This window comes from Leptodactylus fuscus, chromosome 3 (genome assembly GCF_031893055.1).
Source record: "Leptodactylus fuscus isolate aLepFus1 chromosome 3, aLepFus1.hap2, whole genome shotgun sequence".
Taxonomy (NCBI): Eukaryota; Metazoa; Chordata; class Amphibia; order Anura; family Leptodactylidae; genus Leptodactylus; species Leptodactylus fuscus.
This window is the reverse complement of record NC_134267.1, coordinates 177359785-177380814: the sequence shown is the minus strand read 5'-3', so window position 1 is coordinate 177380814 and position 21030 is coordinate 177359785. Positions and strand designations below refer to the sequence as shown.

The 21030-nt window shown below is 42.2% G+C and overlaps 1 protein-coding gene across 1 annotated transcript in view; it reads left to right on the top strand.

The window, feature by feature from the left end:
• Window positions 1-12262, top strand: part of LOC142198045 (guanylate cyclase soluble subunit beta-2-like) — a 60089-nt gene extending 47827 nt beyond the window's left edge. Inside the window, exons 11-16 of the mRNA XM_075268845.1 lie at window positions 2003-2151; window positions 3840-3986; window positions 4433-4587; window positions 5731-5948; window positions 6028-6129; window positions 12084-12262. Of these exons, the coding sequence (XP_075124946.1) occupies window positions 2003-2151; window positions 3840-3986; window positions 4433-4587; window positions 5731-5948; window positions 6028-6129; window positions 12084-12220 (908 nt within the window). The 3' untranslated portion in view covers window positions 12221-12262. The remainder of the gene's footprint in view (window positions 1-2002; window positions 2152-3839; window positions 3987-4432; window positions 4588-5730; window positions 5949-6027; window positions 6130-12083) is intronic.
• Window positions 12263-21030: the final 8768 nt, after the last annotated feature.

Genomic DNA, 21030 nt, shown 5'->3' with positions numbered 1-21030 from the left:
CATTTCATTCTAAGTACATAGAGGTCTAGTTCCTACATGTTTTTCTGCAAATGAAACCACACCCCAAGCCTTCCTTAGACCTACCCCAGGCAGAATTTCTGTATGTTGGGCTGCAAATTGGATGGAATTTTAACTATTGAAGCTGAAACCACCCTCTTACTCTTATATCAAATTTTACCCTGACCCAGTTCCTAGGTATTATCTGCATCATCCAAGTCTGTAATTTCATCATTTTCCCACTTTTTTGTGAGTCATCATAGTAATGGCTTTTGTCATGTCCTCACAATTCTCAAAATATTTCCTCCTAGTGCCTCTACCAGGGAGATTACCACTAGAACACATGCCACTACTACCTTCACCAACAGTCATGTCTTCCACGTTTACCAGCTATACTTCCAAACAACACTTTCTGTTTTCATCAAACCCATAAAGAAGAAGAAGAAGAGAGAGATATCTGTACTATAAGGAATAAATATCTCTCTCAGGAGATGCCACATCAGTACTAGCGAAAGGAATCTGTCAAGATAGATTTATAAAACAGAGGAGATAGAACACACAGAACCTTAACTCAACTATGTTGTATATTAGGTAACCAAAAAAAACCTATCACAAATGTAGATTATTGGCAATAAAAGTATTAACTGTCAACTGTCTGGAATTCTATGCAGTCACGTTCACACAGCACAGTGCAGAAATTCTCCCTCCCTCCTGTAATTGATGAAATGTAACTAAACTTCATTCTACTTCCCTTCCTCCTATTATTCTGTAGTTGTGTTGCAACTGTTGCTGTTGTTTTCCAGTAGAAAATAGAACAATTATTTAGGATCATGCAGTGATGAATTACATGTCATTCCCCTAGATTGAAAACCTCTAAAATGTCTCTTCTCCTTCTTGCAAAGAGTATTATATTCCGTTTGTGATATCAGTACTGTATGTATGGTCTCCACTAAGCACTTGTTATTGGCTAAGAGGCTTTCAGGTAATGTCAGGTGATGCAGAACATCACTCACACGTTTCTCTTCTGTATTGTCACTGCACAATGCATGTCACAGTGGCCAGTTTAGTTTACCCAAGACAAATCGCAAAGCATTTAGTTTTGTTAAAAAAAAAACAAAAAAAAAAAAAAAAACAACTTTGGAATATTCATCTCAAATCCGGCTCTTAATCAATTCACCTATCTTTAGTAAACGCCCCAACATCTATACCCTAGATGAGACTGGTAATGGTAAAGCAATATCTCAAAGGGAGTTAAATCAGTCACTAAGTGTAGCATTGCTTAATAGCTACAGTATGTCTGTGCCTTTTCCAGGAGTCTCCTCCTCTCCATAGACATCTCCATCTATGATGGAAATAACTCAGCCTTATAAATGGAGAACAAAATAATTTTCATTAATAAGATATATGACAAAGATTCTTATATTGATAAGTACTATTCATTGGCTGTCCGTCTCAGGTATTTGACTACTGGTCGCTCCCGAGCCCTTCCCTCTGGCTGTGGTATGGATGACCTGGCGGTGGAGGTGCTCTCACCGGTTTCCTGACTGCTCACACTCGTCCCTACCCTCTCACCCCCAACATTTAGTCCCTTCTCCCACCCCCCACCCCTTTTTTTTTATTTCCTTTTCTTTCTCTCCTCTCTTCTTCCCCCCCTCTCTCCTCTTTTCCTCCCTTGTTTCTTTATCGCTTTTCAACTCCTTTATTCCTGATCTTCCCGAAAGAATGTTGTTTTTTTATTTTTCTGTGATTGAATCTTGTGTTGCACTGTGTGCTTTTCTGTTCACAGGGCGTTTGTTCGCCCTGTAGCTTGTAATTGTCTTTTCTTTTCTCATTGTAAAAGTTTTCAATAAAACTTTGAGTTAAAAAAAAAAGTACTATTCATTTATGAAAGGATGATATATAACTGGAGATGCACTTTAATTATTAGTAGTATTTTAATACAGGCATACACAGAGGCTTTACTGTGCAAACTTTCCCATATAATATGAAATTTTCTATTTTTCAGGTGAATTCAAAGAATGCACAATACTATTTAGTGATGTGGTCACATTTACCAACATTTGTGCTCAGTGTGAACCTATCCAGATCGTTGCCATGCTAAACTCCATGTATCTCCGATTTGACAGATTAACCACTGTGCACGATGTTTATAAGGTAGATCTGTCAATAACCTATGCATGATATTTAGTGATGTGAAAGATGAATAGTAGCGAGTGTGACTGTATTGCAAGCACAATGCTGATCTCAAGTGCTGGTGTATAACACTACTTATTAGAATGGTGATTTTTCAGTGAGTGCAGAGTTTCTGAAGTACAAGCATTACAATAGGGAAATAGTGAAAAGCAAAGCACCTGATAAATGGAACAGAAGGAATTATAATTTAAAGAACTTTTATGGCCCTCGGGAAAAATTAGAGAAGGGGTTAAAATAATGAAATAAAGTATATTGATCTGTCCTAGGTCTTTCTGTCCTAACCACAGCTCACTTTTCCATAAAACCAATCTTCTATCCCGGATGATGTACACTAGCCACCACATGACCGCTGCAGCCAGTCACTGGCCTCAGTAGTCACATATGTCAGATACAACATCACTACAGAACTTCAGGTTCAGTGGTGTAACTACCGGGGTAGCAGCAGTAGCGGCTGTCACAGGGCCCAGGACATTAGGGGCCTGGCAACAGTCACTACCCCTAGTGGGGTGGGGGGTTTCAGGCCCTATTTACTTATCAATCCTGGCAGGGATATGGAGTATAATACTGTGTGCAGGGGCCACTACGGGGCATAATGGTGTGCGCAGCAATGCAGGAGGGGGGGATCAGTCAGTTGGGGTCTTTGGCGTTGGTTGGGGGGCATGTCAAAAGTTCTCCACGGGACCCCGCCATTCATAGTTTGTCCACTGTTCAGGTTCCTCTGCAGTGTTGTATTGTAACCCCTGCTGAGGCCAAAATAGTAGTGGAAACTAGTCATGAATCTGTGATATGTGACTATTTAATGCCACTTTCCACTAAAATAGTCACAAGTGGTGTTTAAGTGCTAGCCTCACCTCTTTCTCAAAGGTGAGCGGCCCCAGGGCCGGGTGAGGGTAGGGGTCATCACCAGCACAAAATTCATTAAAATTTATACCACAAAAATGGCATAAATGGTGGTAAAATCTAGAAAAGTCAGAACTGGCATATAATTACGCCTAGGTGCTGGGAGCCAGGAGGATGTGTCTAACGTATGATAAGGCACAGAGCTGGAGTAGGGGACTTCAAGACCAGTATATAATACACCGGTCTTGCTTCAAGTCATACTATGCCCTGTACTGACAGACAAAAAAACAAAACAAACGTTTTCCAGGGTATACCTTTAAAATATATAATAGGGTGAATTTATCAGCCCCTCTACACCAATTTTCTGCCTTAAAGGGATGATATTGTTTATTATTTCTGTTCAGTGATACAGGAGATCAATGCCAGCTCTAACTGGTGTAGATATGGGGTGGGTGTACCAACTGGTGTAGACATTTGGCTGTACCAAACACAAGTTTTAATAAATTTGCCCAAAAGTGTCTAAATTTCCTTTTGCCCATACATTGCCAACATTGTTACCATTCACATCAGCCCCTGTTCTCACAGGAACACGCAACCTAGTTTCCTATCCCAGGAACTCACACAAGAGCCAATTGTCCTATCAGTGTGTTTTTAGGAGGGTAGATTAAAAAAAAACAAAAAAACTTTCAGCTATTGCCCTTGGTTTACACTAGAACCCAATGCTTACCCTAACCATAGTTTTATTTTACTTTCAGTTACTTCTTGCAAGTTCCGAGTTAACCCCCTATGTCCCATTTTTCCACCTATAGGTGGAGACTATAGGCGATGCATACATGGTTGTGGGTGGCGTACCTGTTCCTGTTTCTACGCATGCAGAAAGAGTTGCAAACTTTGCTTTGGGGATGATACTTATGGCAAAAGAAGTGAAGAATCCTGTTACTGGAAATCCTATTCAGGTAAACTTTTATATCTACAATAAAGAAGCTAAAACATAAGTACAGGATGACATGAATGAGATGTAGAGCTGAGAGAAGGACTAAACACCTTACACTCAGACCGTACTGATGTAACACGGACACATCCTCTTCTTTCTGTGTATGTTCAGGATATGCGTATAGTTAATTCTGCTGGTTTAAGTGTTATTTTTTAGCTTTTTGCTTTGTTTTAGTTCCTAGGCCCATATAAGACACCTTTTATGATGTACAGTATATGCAACTCTGCTGAGTACTAGTTCCCAAAGTAGCATCATCCAGGCCCAAAGGCAGTGAGGACAGGGTAGACTTCATCAGGGTTTGGGTAGCATCTAATACAACACACTCCTTGTTTCCATATGTCATATAAGTGATGATCAGGAAATACTTTATTTTTGAGAACACTTTATTGTCCTCCATTTATGTTCTAGATCCGTGTAGGGTTACATACCGGCCCGGTATTAGCTGGAGTTGTAGGAGAGAAGATGCCGCGCTATTGTTTATTTGGGGATACTGTGAATACAGCTTCTAGGATGGAAAGCCATGGTGTTCCTAATAAAATTCACCTAAGTCCAGAGGCCTACAGGTAATCTACATTATCTTGCTATTGAATAGATATAATGATCAGGGTTCCTGGTTTGTGATGCTAGCCAAATATAAATATGCATACCTCCCCAAAGAGAGACAGTATGTGCGGCGCGCCATGGCAAAAATAACTCCACTCACTTCTACATTGACTCTGCACACTCTGAATCATTTTCTATGTGCCCCCACACACTATAATGCTCCTACAGTCACCCATTATATGCCTCCACATTACAAAGTTCATCTCCAATTACCCCACAGTGTGAAGTTCCTCTCCTAATGCCACAGTTTAAACTGGAGGAAACAAGAGGGGGACGTTAAATTGGGGCATCTAGAGGGGGACATTAAACTGGGGGGTACTGGAGAGGTCATTAAACTGGGGCAACTAGAGGGGGACATGAAACCGTGGGGGTACAAAGGAACAAAGTCCATGATGGTTCAATAATAATTGTTGTAGGCTATGTGCACATTTGCAATAAGTTTTTTAAAATGCAAATTGATTAACCAAGAAAACAAAAATTTGTATAAGACTCCTAGACAGATTGATGAGTCTCCATGGACTCTCCTTGGTAACAGACTACAGAGAATCCATGAGCATTTTGCATTTAATAGTCCCACCAGACCAGTTTTAACTTCCCCACCACACTTAGTGCACCCTGAAATGTTTGCACTTGGGAGACAAGTAGATGGGGTACCAGATTGGTTTTCCTACCGATATGCACTGGTATTGCCTAAAATAGGTTGTCCTTGATTAAAATAAAAAAAAGTGTTTTATTTGTAAATAAAAATAATCCTTGACAGTCATATTAAGATCGAACCATTGGAACCTGCAATATTGGAGGTGCACTTTAAATGAAGCACAAAAGGAAATTACTAACAAAGGTTTTGAGATAACCTGAAAAAAGTCAGAGGCTAAGAGTGTAGGATTGTCATTATTGTCATATAAAATGTACATGACAGAGGCGGATATTTATGTGTTTACACTTCACAGCTCCATTTATGTCTTCTGGTTGTAAAAAGAAAACCCAGGGGAATTATTTTATGAAGGAAGAACGCTGAATGAGGTTTATTCTTTCCATTGTTGAGACATTTTGCCCCAGAGAAGCTCATAAATAATCTTTCTTTGTCTTATCTCTCTCTTGAGATGTCTTAAAGATAAAGAATTTGAAATAACTGCACGGGGAGAAATCGATGTAAAAGGAAAAGGTAAAATGTGCACGTACTTCCTGGTGAGAAATATAAGTGCTCAAGAAAATGAGATTTTAGGAAAACCGGCAAAAGAGACAGATTCAGGAAGGGAGTCTTCGCAGTCTGTACATGAAGATCCCAGCAAGGGCAGCCTGCAAATGACATGTCCTCAAGGTAAAATTGCTGCATATGATCATTTACAGCTCAAGTGCCCAATCTACAGATGAAATATAATATTTTCTTTTCTGTACAGCGACACAGGAGGAATTTATCCAGAACTCATGCCCCTCTATACCCATGCACTACGATGACAGCCTGCCCTTCAGTGACAGGGGGGGACACAATGATGTAACAGGTACGTATTAGGGCAGCAATATAGTTACATTGTCATAAAGCAGCTACTCTATATATTACAATTGTTATAACGTAACTCTGGTATTAATGCAGTTGGGTGGAGGATGACATTACTAACACAATTTATACAGTCATAATTGTTTTATTTGGATTACGTATAAAACAATTTTATGTCCAATGATGATTGTAATTGAGGGTTTATGAGATGCTTGCATCGGGCTATGTTTACATTGGCAGTGAAGGATCTGTTTGGAGCCTACATTACACATTCTGTCGTAATTGATGAGAAGAATAATGCTGCATGCACTGCTATTTTTCCCATCAAAGTGATGGACACTATGACAGCCCATTGTTGGTGTATATGTGTCATTTTAAAGATTATTTAGATTCTGTCCTTTGATCTGCTTTCCTCATATTAAAAATCCTACTCATCTTCCTATTCAAGCTGAAAGCACTATGACACAGATTTAATAATCCTATCTAGAGATGAGCGAACACTAAAATGTTCGAGGTTCGAAATTCGATTCGAACAGCCGCTCACTGTTCGAGTGTTCGAATGGGTTTCGAACCCCATTATAGTCTATGGGGAACATAAACTCGTTAAGGGGGAAACCCAAATTCGTGTCTGGAGGGTCACCAAGTCCACTATGACACCCCAGGAAATGATACCAACACCCTGGAATGACACTGGGACAGCAGGGGAAGCATGTCTGGGGGCATAAAAGTCACTTTATTTCATGGAAATCCCTGTCAGTTTGCGATTTTCGCAAGCTAACTTTTCCCCATAGAAATGCATTGGCCAGTGCTGATTGGCCAGAGTACGGAACTCGACCAATCAGCGCTGGCTCTGCTGGAGGAGGCGGAGTCTAAGATAGCTCCACACCAGTCTCCATTCAGGTCCGACCTTAGACTCCGCCTCCTCCGGCAGAGCCAGCGCTGATTGGCCGAAGGCTGGCCAATGCATTCCTATGCGAATGCAGACTTAGCAGTGCTGAGTCAGTTTTGCTCAACTACACATCTGATGCACACTCGGCACTGCTACATCAGATGTAGCAATCTGATGTAGCAGAGCCGAGGGTGCACTAGAACCCCTGTGCAAACTCAGTTCACGCTAATAGAATGCATTGGCCAGCGCTGATTGGCCAATGCATTCTATTAGCCCGATGAAGTAGAGCTGAATGTGTGTGCTAAGCACACTCATTCAGCACTGCTTCATCACGCCAATACAATGCATTAGCCAGTGCTGATTGGCCAGAGTACGGAATTCGGCCAATCAGCGCTGGCCAATGCATTCTATTAGCCCGATGAAGTAGAGCTGAATGTGTGTGCTAAGCACACACATTCAGCACTGCTTCATCACGCCAATACAATGCATTAGCCAGTGCTGATTGGCCAGAGTACGGAATTCGGCCAATCAGCGCTGGCTCTGCTGGAGGAGGCGGAGTCTAAGGTCGGACCTGAATGGAGACTGGTGTGGAGCGATCTTAGACTCCGCCTCCTCCAGCAGAGCCAGCGCTGATTGGCCGAATTCCGTACTCTGGCCAATCAGCGCTGGCCAATGCATTCTATTAGCCCGATGAAGTAGAGCTGAATGTGTGTGCTAAGCACACACATTCAGCACTGCTTCATCACGCCAATACAATGCATTAGCCAGTGCTGATTGGCCAGAGTACGGAATTCGGCCAATCAGCGCTGGCTCTGCTGGAGGAGGCGGAGTCTAAGATCGCTCCACACCAGTCTCCATTCAGGTCCGACCTTAGACTCCGCCTCCTCCGGCAGAGCCAGCGCTGATTGGCCGAAGGCTGGCCAATGCATTCCTATGCGAATGCAGACTTAGCAGTGCTGAGTCAGTTTTGCTCAACTACACATCTGATGCACACTCGGCACTGCTACATCAGATGTAGCAATCTGATGTAGCAGAGCCGAGGGTGCACTAGAACCCCTGTGCAAACTCAGTTCACGCTAATAGAATGCATTGGCCAGCGCTGATTGGCCAATGCATTCTATTAGCCCGATGAAGTAGAGCTGAATGTGTGTGCTAAGCACACACATTCAGCACTGCTTCATCACGCCAATACAATGCATTAGCCAGTGCTGATTGGCCAGAGTACGGAATTCGGCCAATCAGCGCTGGCTCTGCTGGAGGAGGCGGAGTCTAAGGTCGGACCTGAATGGAGACTGGTGTGGAGCGATCTTAGACTCCGCCTCCTCCAGCAGAGCCAGCGCTGATTGGCCGAATTCCGTACTCTGGCCAATCAGCGCTGGCCAATGCATTCTATTAGCTTGATGAAGCAGAGTGTGCACAAGGGTTCAAGCGCACCCTCGGCTCTGATGTAGCAGAGCTGAGGCTGCACAAGGGTTCAAGCGCACCCTCGGCTCTGATGTAGGAGAGCCGAGGGTGCACTTGAACCCTTGTGCACCCTCAGCTCTGCTACATCAGAGCCGAGGGTGCGCTTGAACCCTTGTGCACACTCTGCTTCATCAAGCTAATAGAATGCATTGGCCAGCGCTGATTGGCCAATGTATTCTATTAGCCTGATGAAGTAGAGCTGAATGTGTGTGCTAAGCACACACATTCAGCTCTACTTCATCGGGCTAATAGAATGCATTGGCCAGCGCTGATTGGCCAGAGTACGGAACTCGACCAATCAGCGCTGGCTCTGCTGGAGGAGGCGGAGTCTAAGATCGCTCCACACCAGTCTCCATTCAGGTCCGACCTTAGACTCCGCCTCCTCCAGCAGAGCCAGCGCTGATTGGCCGAATTCCGTACTCTGGCCAATCAGCACTGGCTAATGCATTGTATTGGCGTGATGAAGCAGTGCTGAATGTGTGTGCTTAGCACACACATTCAGCTCTACTTCATCGGGCTAATAGAATGCATTGGCCAATCAGCGCTGGCCAATGCATTCTATTAGCGTGAACTGAGTTTGCACAGGGGTTCTAGTGCACCCTCGGCTCTGCTACATCAGATTGCTACATCTGATGTAGCAGTGCCGAGTGTGCATCAGATGTGTAGTTGAGCAAAACTGACTCAGCACTGCTAAGTCTGCATTCGCATAGGAATGCATTGGCCAGCCTTCGGCCAATCAGCGCTGGCTCTGCCGGAGGAGGCGGAGTCTAAGGTCGGACCTGAATGGAGACTGGTGTGGAGCGATCTTAGACTCCGCCTCCTCCAGCAGAGCCAGCGCTGATTGGTCGAGTTCCGTACTCTGGCCAATCAGCGCTGGCCAATGCATTCTATTAGCCCGATGAAGTAGAGCTGAATGTGTGTGCTTAGCACACACATTCAGCTCTACTTCATCAGGCTAATAGAATACATTGGCCAATCAGCGCTGGCCAATGCATTCTATTAGCTTGATGAAGCAGAGTGTGCACAAGGGTTCAAGCGCACCCTCGGCTCTGATGTAGCAGAGCTGAGGGTGCACAAGGGTTCAAGTGCACCCTCGGCTCTCCTACATCAGAGCCGAGGGTGCGCTTGAACCCTTGTGCAGCCTCGGCTCTGCTACATCAGAGCCGAGGGTGCGCTTGAACCCTTGTGCACACTCTGCTTCATCAAGCTAATAGAATGCATTGGCCAGCACTGATTGGCCAGAGTACGGAATTCGGCCAATCAGCGCTGGCCAATGCATCCCTATGGGAAAAAGTTTATCTCACAAAAATCACAATTACACACCCGATAGAGCCCCAAAAAGTTATTTTTAATAACATTCCCCCCTAAATAAAGGTTATCCCTAGCTATCCCTGCCTGTACAGCTATCCCTGTCTCATAGTCACAAAGTTCACATTCTCATATGACCCGGATTTGAAATCCACTATTCGTCTAAAATGGAGGTCACCTGATTTCGGCAGCCAATGACTTTTTCCAATTTTTTTCAATGCCCCCAGTGTCGTAGTTCCTGTCCCACCTCCCCTGCGCTGTTATTGGTGCAAAAAAGGCGCCAGGGAAGGTGGGAGGGGAATCGAATTTTGGCGCACTTTACCACGTGGTGTTCGATTCGATTCGAACATGGCGAACACCCTGATATCCGATCGAACATGTGTTCGATAGAACACTGTTCGCTCATCTCTAATCCTATCTAATATTTAGGCAGTGTAACTGTAGTACAGATATCTAAAAATACATCAAGTGTATCCAAGTCACTTGACCAGGATAATAAAGTTGATTCATCTTTACACATTTTTGTCTACCTTTACACCATCTAACATTTGGCTTACTGTGCACAAGTTTTCCCTGTCCATGGCACCAGCTTCCTGCAGCCCCCACAGCTGATCTATACAGAGACTCTGATCTGTCCCTCATACCTGCCCTAGGAATATTACCACTGCGCCCTGTCTGAGGCAGAGCCCAATAGTAATAGTGACTTCACCACAGACTGCAATGCATCAGTATTGTATTTTATCGTATAACCAATCTAAGGATTGCAGGTTCAAGCTCCCTAGCATGGTTGACAACATTTGTAAACAGTTCTTAGGGTTAGTAGGTTGTGGTTTTCAAGTTATTTGGTCTTAAGTGGATATGGTTTCCAATTTTCAGCAAGGAAGGACCAGCAGCAAAACTTTTTTGCAGTGCTTGTTATCTACATGTCCTCTCTTTACAGGTACTACCTCTTATTTATAGAACAAAAAATCTGCATAAAATAATGCATCATGCTGTACTATCTTGTCTGCGCAGCATGGAAAACACTAGGCTCCTTATGCTGCACCCCTCCATATTTTACACAACACTGCTCCACACTGTATGATGCCCCCTAATGTCCTCATACAGTATAACACCCCCTACAGAGTTGTCCCCACACAATATAGTGAAGCCCACAGAGTATAATACCCCTTTTTTGGCCCCCATACATCGTATTTCCCCAATAGCACGCCTCTACAGAATAAAGCCCGCTTTATTGTCCTTGTTGGCCATAGCAACCATTCATAGAGCAGCTTTCTTTTCTTACAATTCTCATGAAAGCTGCAATGTGATTGGTTACTATGGGCAACAAAGATGGTTATTATTTTAGACTTTTATAAATCTGCTCCAATATATATCCTACTAATATTATAAATGTGAAAGTTTGTGTATTTGGATGTTTGTTCCTCAATCATGCAAAAATGGCTGAATGGAGGATTTGAATGAAATTTGGCACATAGATAGATTGTAACCTCGATTAAAACATAGGCTACTTTTTATCCCGGGAAATCACATGGCTCCACGACCACTATGAACGAATTTATGTTCATACTACACTAAAGGACACTTGATGACGTCATCAAAGGTCCTTGAGCCGTTCTCGGACAGGATCATGCTATTGTGTGGGCGGAGCTACACACTATTTTGTGGACGGAGCTATATAGTATTGAACCGTACAGTGTGGAAGCTGCTGAAAATGGAGTCTCATGGAAGGTCAGGAGAGTAGAGAACATGCAGACTGTGTGTGGGCAAGAGGAGTATATGGGGTGTAGAGTTTGTGTGAGTAAGATGGGGGAATGTGGTGTTCAGGCTCTGATGGGCGGGGGGGATCTGTGGCAAATTTCAGCAACATCCGCTCAGCCGTTTCTAACACAGAAGCTTCTCAGACACTGACATAAGAACACCCCTGTAATCCCAATAGCCAGATGTAGCAGAGCTTAGGCAGCGCTGTAGCACAGCTGGGTATTTTCTCCATATACAGAGATGTAGATACAGCTGGGCGAGCTGTGCATATGCAGAGATGTAGCAGAGCTGAGATGCGGGAGCTGGCAGATCATGGACAGCAGCAATTGGCTAAATATAAGTGGAACATCGCCAACAACAACACACAGACGAAGTCACAGGCAGAGGCATATATATATATATATATATATATATATATATATTGCGTGTGTGTGTGTTATATACAATTCATTTACATAAAATTGGAAAAACCCTTTAATTGTAGAAAGAAATACTTAGCATATTTACATTAATGGACTGTGTATTTTGTTTTCCAGGAAAAATAAGTGATCCAAACGGCTATAGGAAAGTCCAAAATGGCCGTCGGGTTGAAGATGATTGTATGAAAAAATCAGGAGAAAAACACGAGCCCGAGAACGTGCATGTCAGATCACATTTCTGCGTTATCATTTAACATGAGGTTCTCTGTGACTTTGATGTTGATGGTCTATAGGGGTTTGGGGTCTATAGGAGTTTTGGGGTTAGTTGAATGGACTCTGGCAGCTTTTTACAGGTCAGTCTCATTCAAGTGGTACAGACATGGTCACAGCAAATAGAAAGCTGTAGCTGGTAAACAATAAAGGGATGCCGAGCTAGCCAGAGCTGCAGCTGTCCTTCAATCAGCTGATCATTGGGGGTGCTGGGATAGATCATCAATATCCTGTAAAACCCATTTAGTAGGTTAGACCAGAGATGTACAACTTGTGGGTGAGGATCACAGACTTAGCGCCAGAATCATCTTTTGACATACTGTACCATATGCAATACATTTCCCTTTTATGGGGTCAGGGAGCAATGATACCTTGGTATAATAAGATTACACTAACTCTACCAGTAAAACTAATAAGAACATACAAAGAATGTATTTTATATTATGTACGTAGATTGCATTTCATTAATTCTGACCAAAGGTATCATTTGTGTCATTGTACTGAGTTCAGTAAGTGTGATCACACAATGTATATATACATATATACATTTACGACTTGTCCCTGTACAAAAGTGTGCTTAGAGGTGATGTATATAGAAATGTTATTATTGTCAATTTAAAAAGTTGTAGACTCCTGAGGTATTGCCAAAGGCAAACAGTATGGCATACAGTTGCATTAGCCAGCACTTTACATCACATACATATGTTCAGAGATTTTAGTGACTCGTGCCAAATGTAACATTGAATGCAATGGGAATAGCGCCTTACTGCTTGCTGCTACCCCATACCCTATGATCTGCACAGAGGTAGACTAGGGATGCTTATGAAGAAAGTAGCACCCATCCTATTTCTAGGCTATGGAGCACGTTACATATATCATAAGGTTATATATGGAAATTTCACTACAAAAAACAATTTTTACTTGGATTTACGGGTGGGCAAGACTGTAATCCTAAACAACGCAAGACTCATGATAAGAGACATTGGAGGTCATGCAATCAGTGTTGTAGGATACCTTTATTGTAAAAAGAGTGCAATATGATAATAGATATGCTCAATGTATTCATTTATCCAAAGTTACTGCCCAACTGTTTGACATCCATTGATGAACATGAGCTCCCTTGTTTCATAAACACTAGCTGGCCTTGCTATTACATGTCTCAAAATATAATGCTGTCAAGTGTTGCCTGTAGCCAAGTGACAATGGGGGGGATCTTAATATATTATGGGTTACAAGTTGATCTAGGTACCCACCTGTTCCATCTGTCTGTACCGTCTCTTAAGGACCATTGTAAGCAAAATATCTACTTTGTCTTCCACCTAATTTTATTCTCCGTTCACAACAGTAGAGATTGTTACTCATCTCGTATACTGTAGCAGTGTTGTTCTTGTATGTAGCTTGTGTGTTGAAGCGATAGAAGGTAATGGATTGGACACATGACAGATGTTCCCCACTACAGCACTAGAGTAGCTAGTATCCTCTGATAGAAGCATTACATGCTCTAGTTACAGAAATAAACTAAAAACATATCTACCTACAAAAGAAAAATGTGTTGGCAGCTATTGATGTAGATTAGATGTACTGTGGCCAGAAATCTGTGTTTAGGTCTTTCCATTCATCTACAAAGCTTTTGAAGAAGTCCATGCCAGCTAGGTAGGTGGGCAGGTTCTTCCTCGCAGTGCTGTGCTGACCAGATGTCTTCCCACTTCTCCTTCCCTTCTCCTTTCACACATGCAGTCTCACAGACACAAAAAGGGCAACTGCAGCTGCACCCCCCTCCTCCCTCCCCACCTCTATTTATTGTATTACTGTAGACCTCTTTTATAGGTGAGGGTTATTAAGGAAAATTCTGGAAAAGATAAGTACGTCTTGACACGTACTACATATTAATGCAATAATAATATATGATCGGTATAAAATAATTGCAGTCTCTAGTTTTTATAGGAATTCTCACTGCTAAACAATGTGTATCTCTGATACATTCATGAATTGTTGGTGTGTCAGGTACCAGTTTTATTGTGGAGGCTCTGACAGTTTTAGTAGGGATTGATATATCTACAGCGAGACAAGCAGATAACATATTAATGGTATCAGTGAGTCGGACAGCTAGAGCGTGGATAATGCCCATTAATTGATGTGTCAGCTGGCTTCTTGTGTTCTCCTCATTTACATTTACTTCCATGGTACGGTCCTGCAGCGAGGCACATCAGCTGCTGCCAATATGCTGAGCATGAGGTGGCATTTATTGTAATTTCATCAATACTATTTGCTTATAGCTGGTGGAAGTGCCTGTCGGTGCCCGCTGTGGGGCTGGTGTGACATAAAACAGCTGGGCAAGGAGATTACTAATTGCAGGTCTCCTCGGCACTAAAGCCCGGCTCCGCTAGTATGACAGCTCTGAAATGGCCTTTCACTATGGCTGTGTTTATTGTGTGTGGACATATTGAATAAAACATGGCACGCATCGAGATTTAACCTTCAAATATCTGCTGAGCAGGTTGAGGCCGCGTTGACAGCAAAATATGCGAATAATCATTTTAAGATTGGCCCAACATATGGTTTTCAGTCACTAATGTAAACACTGCAATAAAAATAGCTGGAAATAATCCTGATTTTCTCATGATAGGCCTGGAATGTGAGTGACATTTGAGGATCTAGTGTAAAGTACAGTCAAGGTTGATCGAGTTGCAAAACCACTCGAAAAACAGTAGCGTAGAATAGTGGATACCGTACATGGCATGAGTATTGGTCTATGTTTTTATACCTTACTACATTGACAGGTAAAAAAAATTGACTCATCAACCTCATAAAATGCTATTTGACCAGGGTCCCACAAAGCATATAGCAGTCCGGGGTTCTTCTGAGTGTATTCTCAATGGAATGGACCCTCTGCACCTACATGTAGTCATGTCAGGATTCTACTGTATAAAACACTGTTACCAGCCAGGTTTTCTACAAGATAACATCAAGCGCTATCACTGTCATAATAGATACAAGTGCATAGCTATAGGGGGTGCAGGATTAAAAATCGCTATTGAATCCTGAAGCTCAGGGAGCCCAAAGGCTTCTGTACAACATAATACAACAATAGTATAGGTAGCACATGGTAACTGAGGGCCCCGTTACATACATTACGCCTTTGAGTAGGTGCTTGACATAAGCACAGGTAAACCAATCAATATATCTCAGCCAGAATATAAAAGGAAAGAATCCATTACAATATACCAAGTTTATTTGAGATGATGGGAGAGTGGGGGTTCACAGAATTGGGAAAACATTCATCCTATAGCAAAGTTAGGAAGAACTGCTAGAAACAAATGGTCTCTTTGGTGGATCATACAAAACTTTGCAAACAGAGTAATTCTTTACATGGTTTAAGGGGTAAAGAAACAAAAGAAGTAATACTCACCAATCCCCTATTGCTCCAATTCCAATATTGCGTTGGACACCTATCTCTGCTCTCTGCTCCTGTTCTTTCCTGACTGTTCCCTGACCACAGTGGGACCTACCTCAGACAGTGACTAGCTGAGTGCTAACTGTGTCCACAAGTGGGCATTTCCATTTGGGTTGGGGGATTTCCCACAGATGGGACTGTTGTCCTTCGATTTTACCAAGGCAAGTTTTGGTGACTGTGTTATTTCCTATATGCCGAGAAGGGCCAGGGAGTAGAGACCAGCAGCAAACCCCAGTAATGTGTGAATGTAATGGGGGATTGGTGTGTGCTGCTTTTATTTTTTTACTTTTACAAAGAAAAAAAAAACCTCCTGGAAAAACTCTTTAGCACCACACTTTGCTATACCCAGTGGTAGGATGGGAGCCCAGGGATCTCTGCAGTAGATAAGAGATAGAAGTTCAACCCTAAACACAAGCAAACTTTCCAACAATTCCATTTAATACGACTGGTTAGAAGATGGTACCTGAAGATATCCAGGGAGAGCGGGAGATGATATCTATAATAAATGTCAGTGTCAAATGTTAAGTATATTAAATTACCGCATGAACATTTTGTATTTGGAGCTCACAGGACCTTTCAGATACTGTAGATACTCTTCATGCACTTTATTTTCCGTTTGCATAAAAACAGTTAATATATTTGTAATAATGGGTGATTTTCTATGTTTTATGTCTTTGTATGTCTGGACAGTCAGATAATTTGCTGTACAGTATACGTCTGTATCTGTGTAATTGCTTGTTCAGTATCCAAAAATACATTGTTTGTGGTCATTTATCCATTAGGGACAACTATTCTGCTCACAGGGTTTATAGACTCAGAGATGCTTTACCCAATAACAATCAAAAGTTATTAAAATGATCATTATAAAATAATAGGTTTTTCTCAATGCCCTAAAAGCAAACTCCGCCGGCTATCATTACATATATGAAATAAAGTAATAACCAACATTCACTGGAAAGAATTCCCAAGATACCCAATAAATTTTCCAGTTGATGAAACACGTTTCCTTAGTTGGACAGGATGACTTACCATAGACGCAGTAATTGCCCGAATAAACTCTTCTATGTGTACTGTGTTCTTGTAGGGTCACTTTTGGTCTTTAATTTGTCAGTTTATCTATAAAACCTACCAGGGTCTGTATATTTCTATAATTGGCAAGTTCTTCTGTATAAATTGGCTAATCATACAGAATCGGCTTGATCTGATGTCCCGATGTGCACGGGCACTACTTATATATTCGCTTGCACACAGCAAAGCCTATTCCACAGTCCCAGTGCCCGAGTCCACACTGCAGAGCCATATACACACTATGGGGCAGATTTATACAGTGTCTTACAGTAAAACTATTGTAGTTGTTCCATATCAACCAATCACAGCCCAACTTTCATTTATAGTGCTTTTCAAAATGAGAGCTGTGTCATGATTGGTTTCTAATATAGTTGATCTGTAAGACATGTTTGGAGTTTTTTTGATGTAGATTCTCCCCCCCCATCAGTATGTCTTTTTTTTGGAATATGGGATGGAAATCCATGCAAACACGGGGAGAACATACAAACTCCTTGCAGATGGTTTTTTTTTTACCCTTGGCAGGATTTGAACACCAGGATCCAGCACTGCAAGGCTGCAGTGCTAACCACTGAGCCACCGTGTGGCCCCCTAGGTTTTTTTTTTTTTTTTTTTTTTTTTTTTTTTTTTTTGTAATATATATAAATCTGCCCCTATGTGTGCTGCCACATAGTGACTCCTTATAGCAATTCATTGCACCCTTCCATAGTATAGCATGCAACAGTTTTTCCTCTCATAGGAGGAGATTTATTATTGTCTGTAGGCCAGATACCTGGTATAAAATAACTTGCAAACCTCGAGCTTGTGACTTTTTATATGCTAGCTACAACAACAATTTAGGACAATTTAATGGAGCAAATGATCACTGAAAGTTGCACCAGCTACAAGTCGGCATAGATTCTAGTACAGGCACAAAGCCAGCAGAGGAACTGCCACATTTATGAAGAGCTACATGTTTCCTTATAAACCAGGCAGGTCATCTGTTGGTGCCAGGAATATGTCAGTCTTTATAAATAGACCCCATAGACTCCTGCGGAAAAAACTTCTGTGTATCTACATATTAAGGCCCGTTGCACACAATCGTGGACTAGGTCAGAGTGCTATCTGGGTTTTTCTCGGATAGCACACTGACCCATTAATTTCTGTCGCCCCACACACATGACTGTATATTACACGGATCATCAGTGTATGGGTCATCAGTCCATGCTGCAAAACTCTGTACAGGTCCTATTCTTGTCTGGTTTTGCTTCCATGCTTCCAAGGCCCCCATGGGCCATAAATGGGGCCGAGGAAGCACGGCCAGTACCGTTCATTCACAGCTGGTGGCTCAAACATGGTCATGTGCAATGGGCCTAAATCAGGGGCACACAAGGGCACAGAATGGGCCCATGCTAGTTGTAGTTACCCTGGTAATAGATGAGACTGTGTAGTCTGAGGCATATAGTAGTATACCTCATAAGGTAAGACATTAGCACTGTCCCCATATCAAGCACCAGCCTGAAAACAGCAACTAGGATTCATTTAAGGGAGCATGAAAACATTGAGATGGAGTATTCCTTTAAATTACCCAGTGCAATCTTTTAAAGGGAGTCTCATAAATTGTCTTAAATTAAGTAGTCCAATAGATGCACCATTTCCTTGAAAAAATAATTTCTAGAAATATGCAAATAGGGATCAAATGCATTTGGACATCTCAGAGCCCTGGACTCTCCCCCTTTGCACTTGTTTCCAGTTGATAGACTCCCTTTAAGTAACTGTGAAAATCTGCCTGTAGTTTTACTTTCAGCCCAGTTGGATCTGTGACCTATGTGAGCCCGAGCTCTGAATCCCCCCTAAAACGCCCACTAGAAGAGCAGCCTATTTAAGTAAAACTTCCTAAATCCAGTTCAGCTTCATACTGAGAATTTATAAGTTTAATTTCGGTGTAATTAAAACCATAAAACATTCCCTGTGACTTGTCTTACACTGTGCGGTGATGGTTCATCCATTGTGCATTACCTTCTGTGTTATACACATGAACATTTTAAGGTGTAAATATACTTTTGTATGGAGCATTTTTAGCGGAAATGGTTTGTGTGCATTCGGAGTACTTTGGGTGTCGATGTATACGATTCATCCTTTTAATAAAATGTACCTTTTTTTGCATTATGTTTTTCATGTATTATTTACATTGCTGTAAATTGCTTCTATTCCATGTCATTAGTTATGAAAGCAGACAATGAGATTTACAGTTTAATTAATATAAAATGTATTTTGTATGCAAATAATGTGATTGTTTACGTAAGGCTGGAAGTATTTTAGGTACAGTTAGATGAAAGCATTAAAACATTCTGATAAAGAAGTAAAGTGGGTCAAGCATTGCTACAATACATTACAAGGCTTGTGGGAATGAGATTAAAATTATATTACACAGCACAGCCTCTGAAGGAAACCAGAGACAGATCCGTTCACCTGCAAGAAAAATATATTAACAGATGGCAGAACTCAACGCATTAAACTACGGAACAGACGAAGATAGATCATATAATCTTGTGTCCATGCTTTTAGCTGTCAACTATGCAGAGATGTAGAAGAGATAAAAATAATGTCCATTCATCCATAAATGTCCTATTATTATCATACTACATCAATAGTCACATTTGTATAGAAATCTATGTAAATATCCTCCAATTCCAAGTCAATTTCTTGGCTCCATATTGGCCAGGCAGAGTATCCATCTGTGTTAGGATCTGTTTCGGCCTTGTAGATCTCATCCGCACTGATCAGTGTTCCTTGCTATGTTCAGTGCCATAGGAGCACTATTTTATTTGTTCTTATTTTTTTTTATTTTGTACATGACTATGACTGGACGGATGGAAGATGTGACTTAGGTTACATGCATATGAGTGTGTTTTGTCATTGGGCTCAGCGCCGCACCTCCCATGAGGCGACCTGAAGCGAGCGCTTCAGGCGGCGCTATGTCAGGACCCCAGGGAGGGCGGCATTTTTGATTACCTAAGCCATTCCAGGACAAGCTGTCCTGGACTGGCTTAGCACCGAGCGGTGGCTTGGGGAGGCCACTGGAGCAGTGCTGCTCCAGCAGCCTCCCCTCACGCTCAGGCAGAGAGCAGGTCATCTCCGTACCTGCTTTTTGCCTGCGAACGGCACTAAGCCGTGCCCCCTTCACTCGGCCACGCCCATTCGCTCCGCCCCCTCCTCCGGGGGGGGGGCTTTCTGTATTTCGCCTCGGGCGGAAAAAGGGGTAGGTTCACCCCTGATTGGGCTTGTCATGTTTTAATGACTAGCACACTGACCCTTATATTCTACAGACTCATACATACACCTGCGTATTATCAAGGGTCTGTCAGCTCAGGGCAAAACTCAGGACAGGTCCCTATTCTAAGGTCTAAGGACCAATCCTCTATTACCTCACAATACCTTAATAGTGAGTTTGAGACTGTTTTTCCGTAGTCCAATAATAGCTTTAGCCTAAGACCCCACAGAACGTCCTGCAGCAATAAAGCTCGGTGGTAACGCATTGCGGTTCTTCTCGCAGCGCTTTAAACAGAAAATTCAGTGTTTTCCTCCGCATTCTTTCTGTTACAATTATATCTATGGGGAAACCATAGATATAATTGACATGCTGCAGTTTTTACCACAAAGCGGGCATGGGATTCGCTAGAATTTTTCCTACGGCGTTTCCGTCCTGTGTGGCCCTAGCCTTAAGTGGAGTTCTCCTTAAAACATGACTGTATGTCTATCTATGAACGCATTTAGAGAGCTTACACCGGGGTTAGTGAAAAGTTACAATAGGATTCAAGATGTTGATTAACATGGATCTACGATGAGAATATGATATTCTATTTATGGGCCGCATATTACAGTAACAAGTCCTCTGGGCTCAATGCTAAATGGCAGATATTATCAGTAATAGCTGCGAATAAAGAATACAGCAGAAATATTTATGAGTCCGCTGTATTCATTAGCCTGAAGTCTCTTCTCTTTTCCAAGCCTCCTTCACTGTGGATACTGCCACCCTCCATAGATATTATACAGACGACACAATTGTTTATTTTGTGCGGATTTATCATTAAATAGACTACCATATTCTGCTAACACCTTCACTTTCAACAGGAATTCAACAGGTATCTGGACATCTGCTCAGATGAAGCTGGTCATGTTCCTGACTTACCGAGCAAAATGCAGAAAGGCTTACCAACCTGGGAATGTGCTATACCGAAAATCATAATGTAATATGACAATGCCTTATATTACTGTGGGCCAACTGTTTGCTAT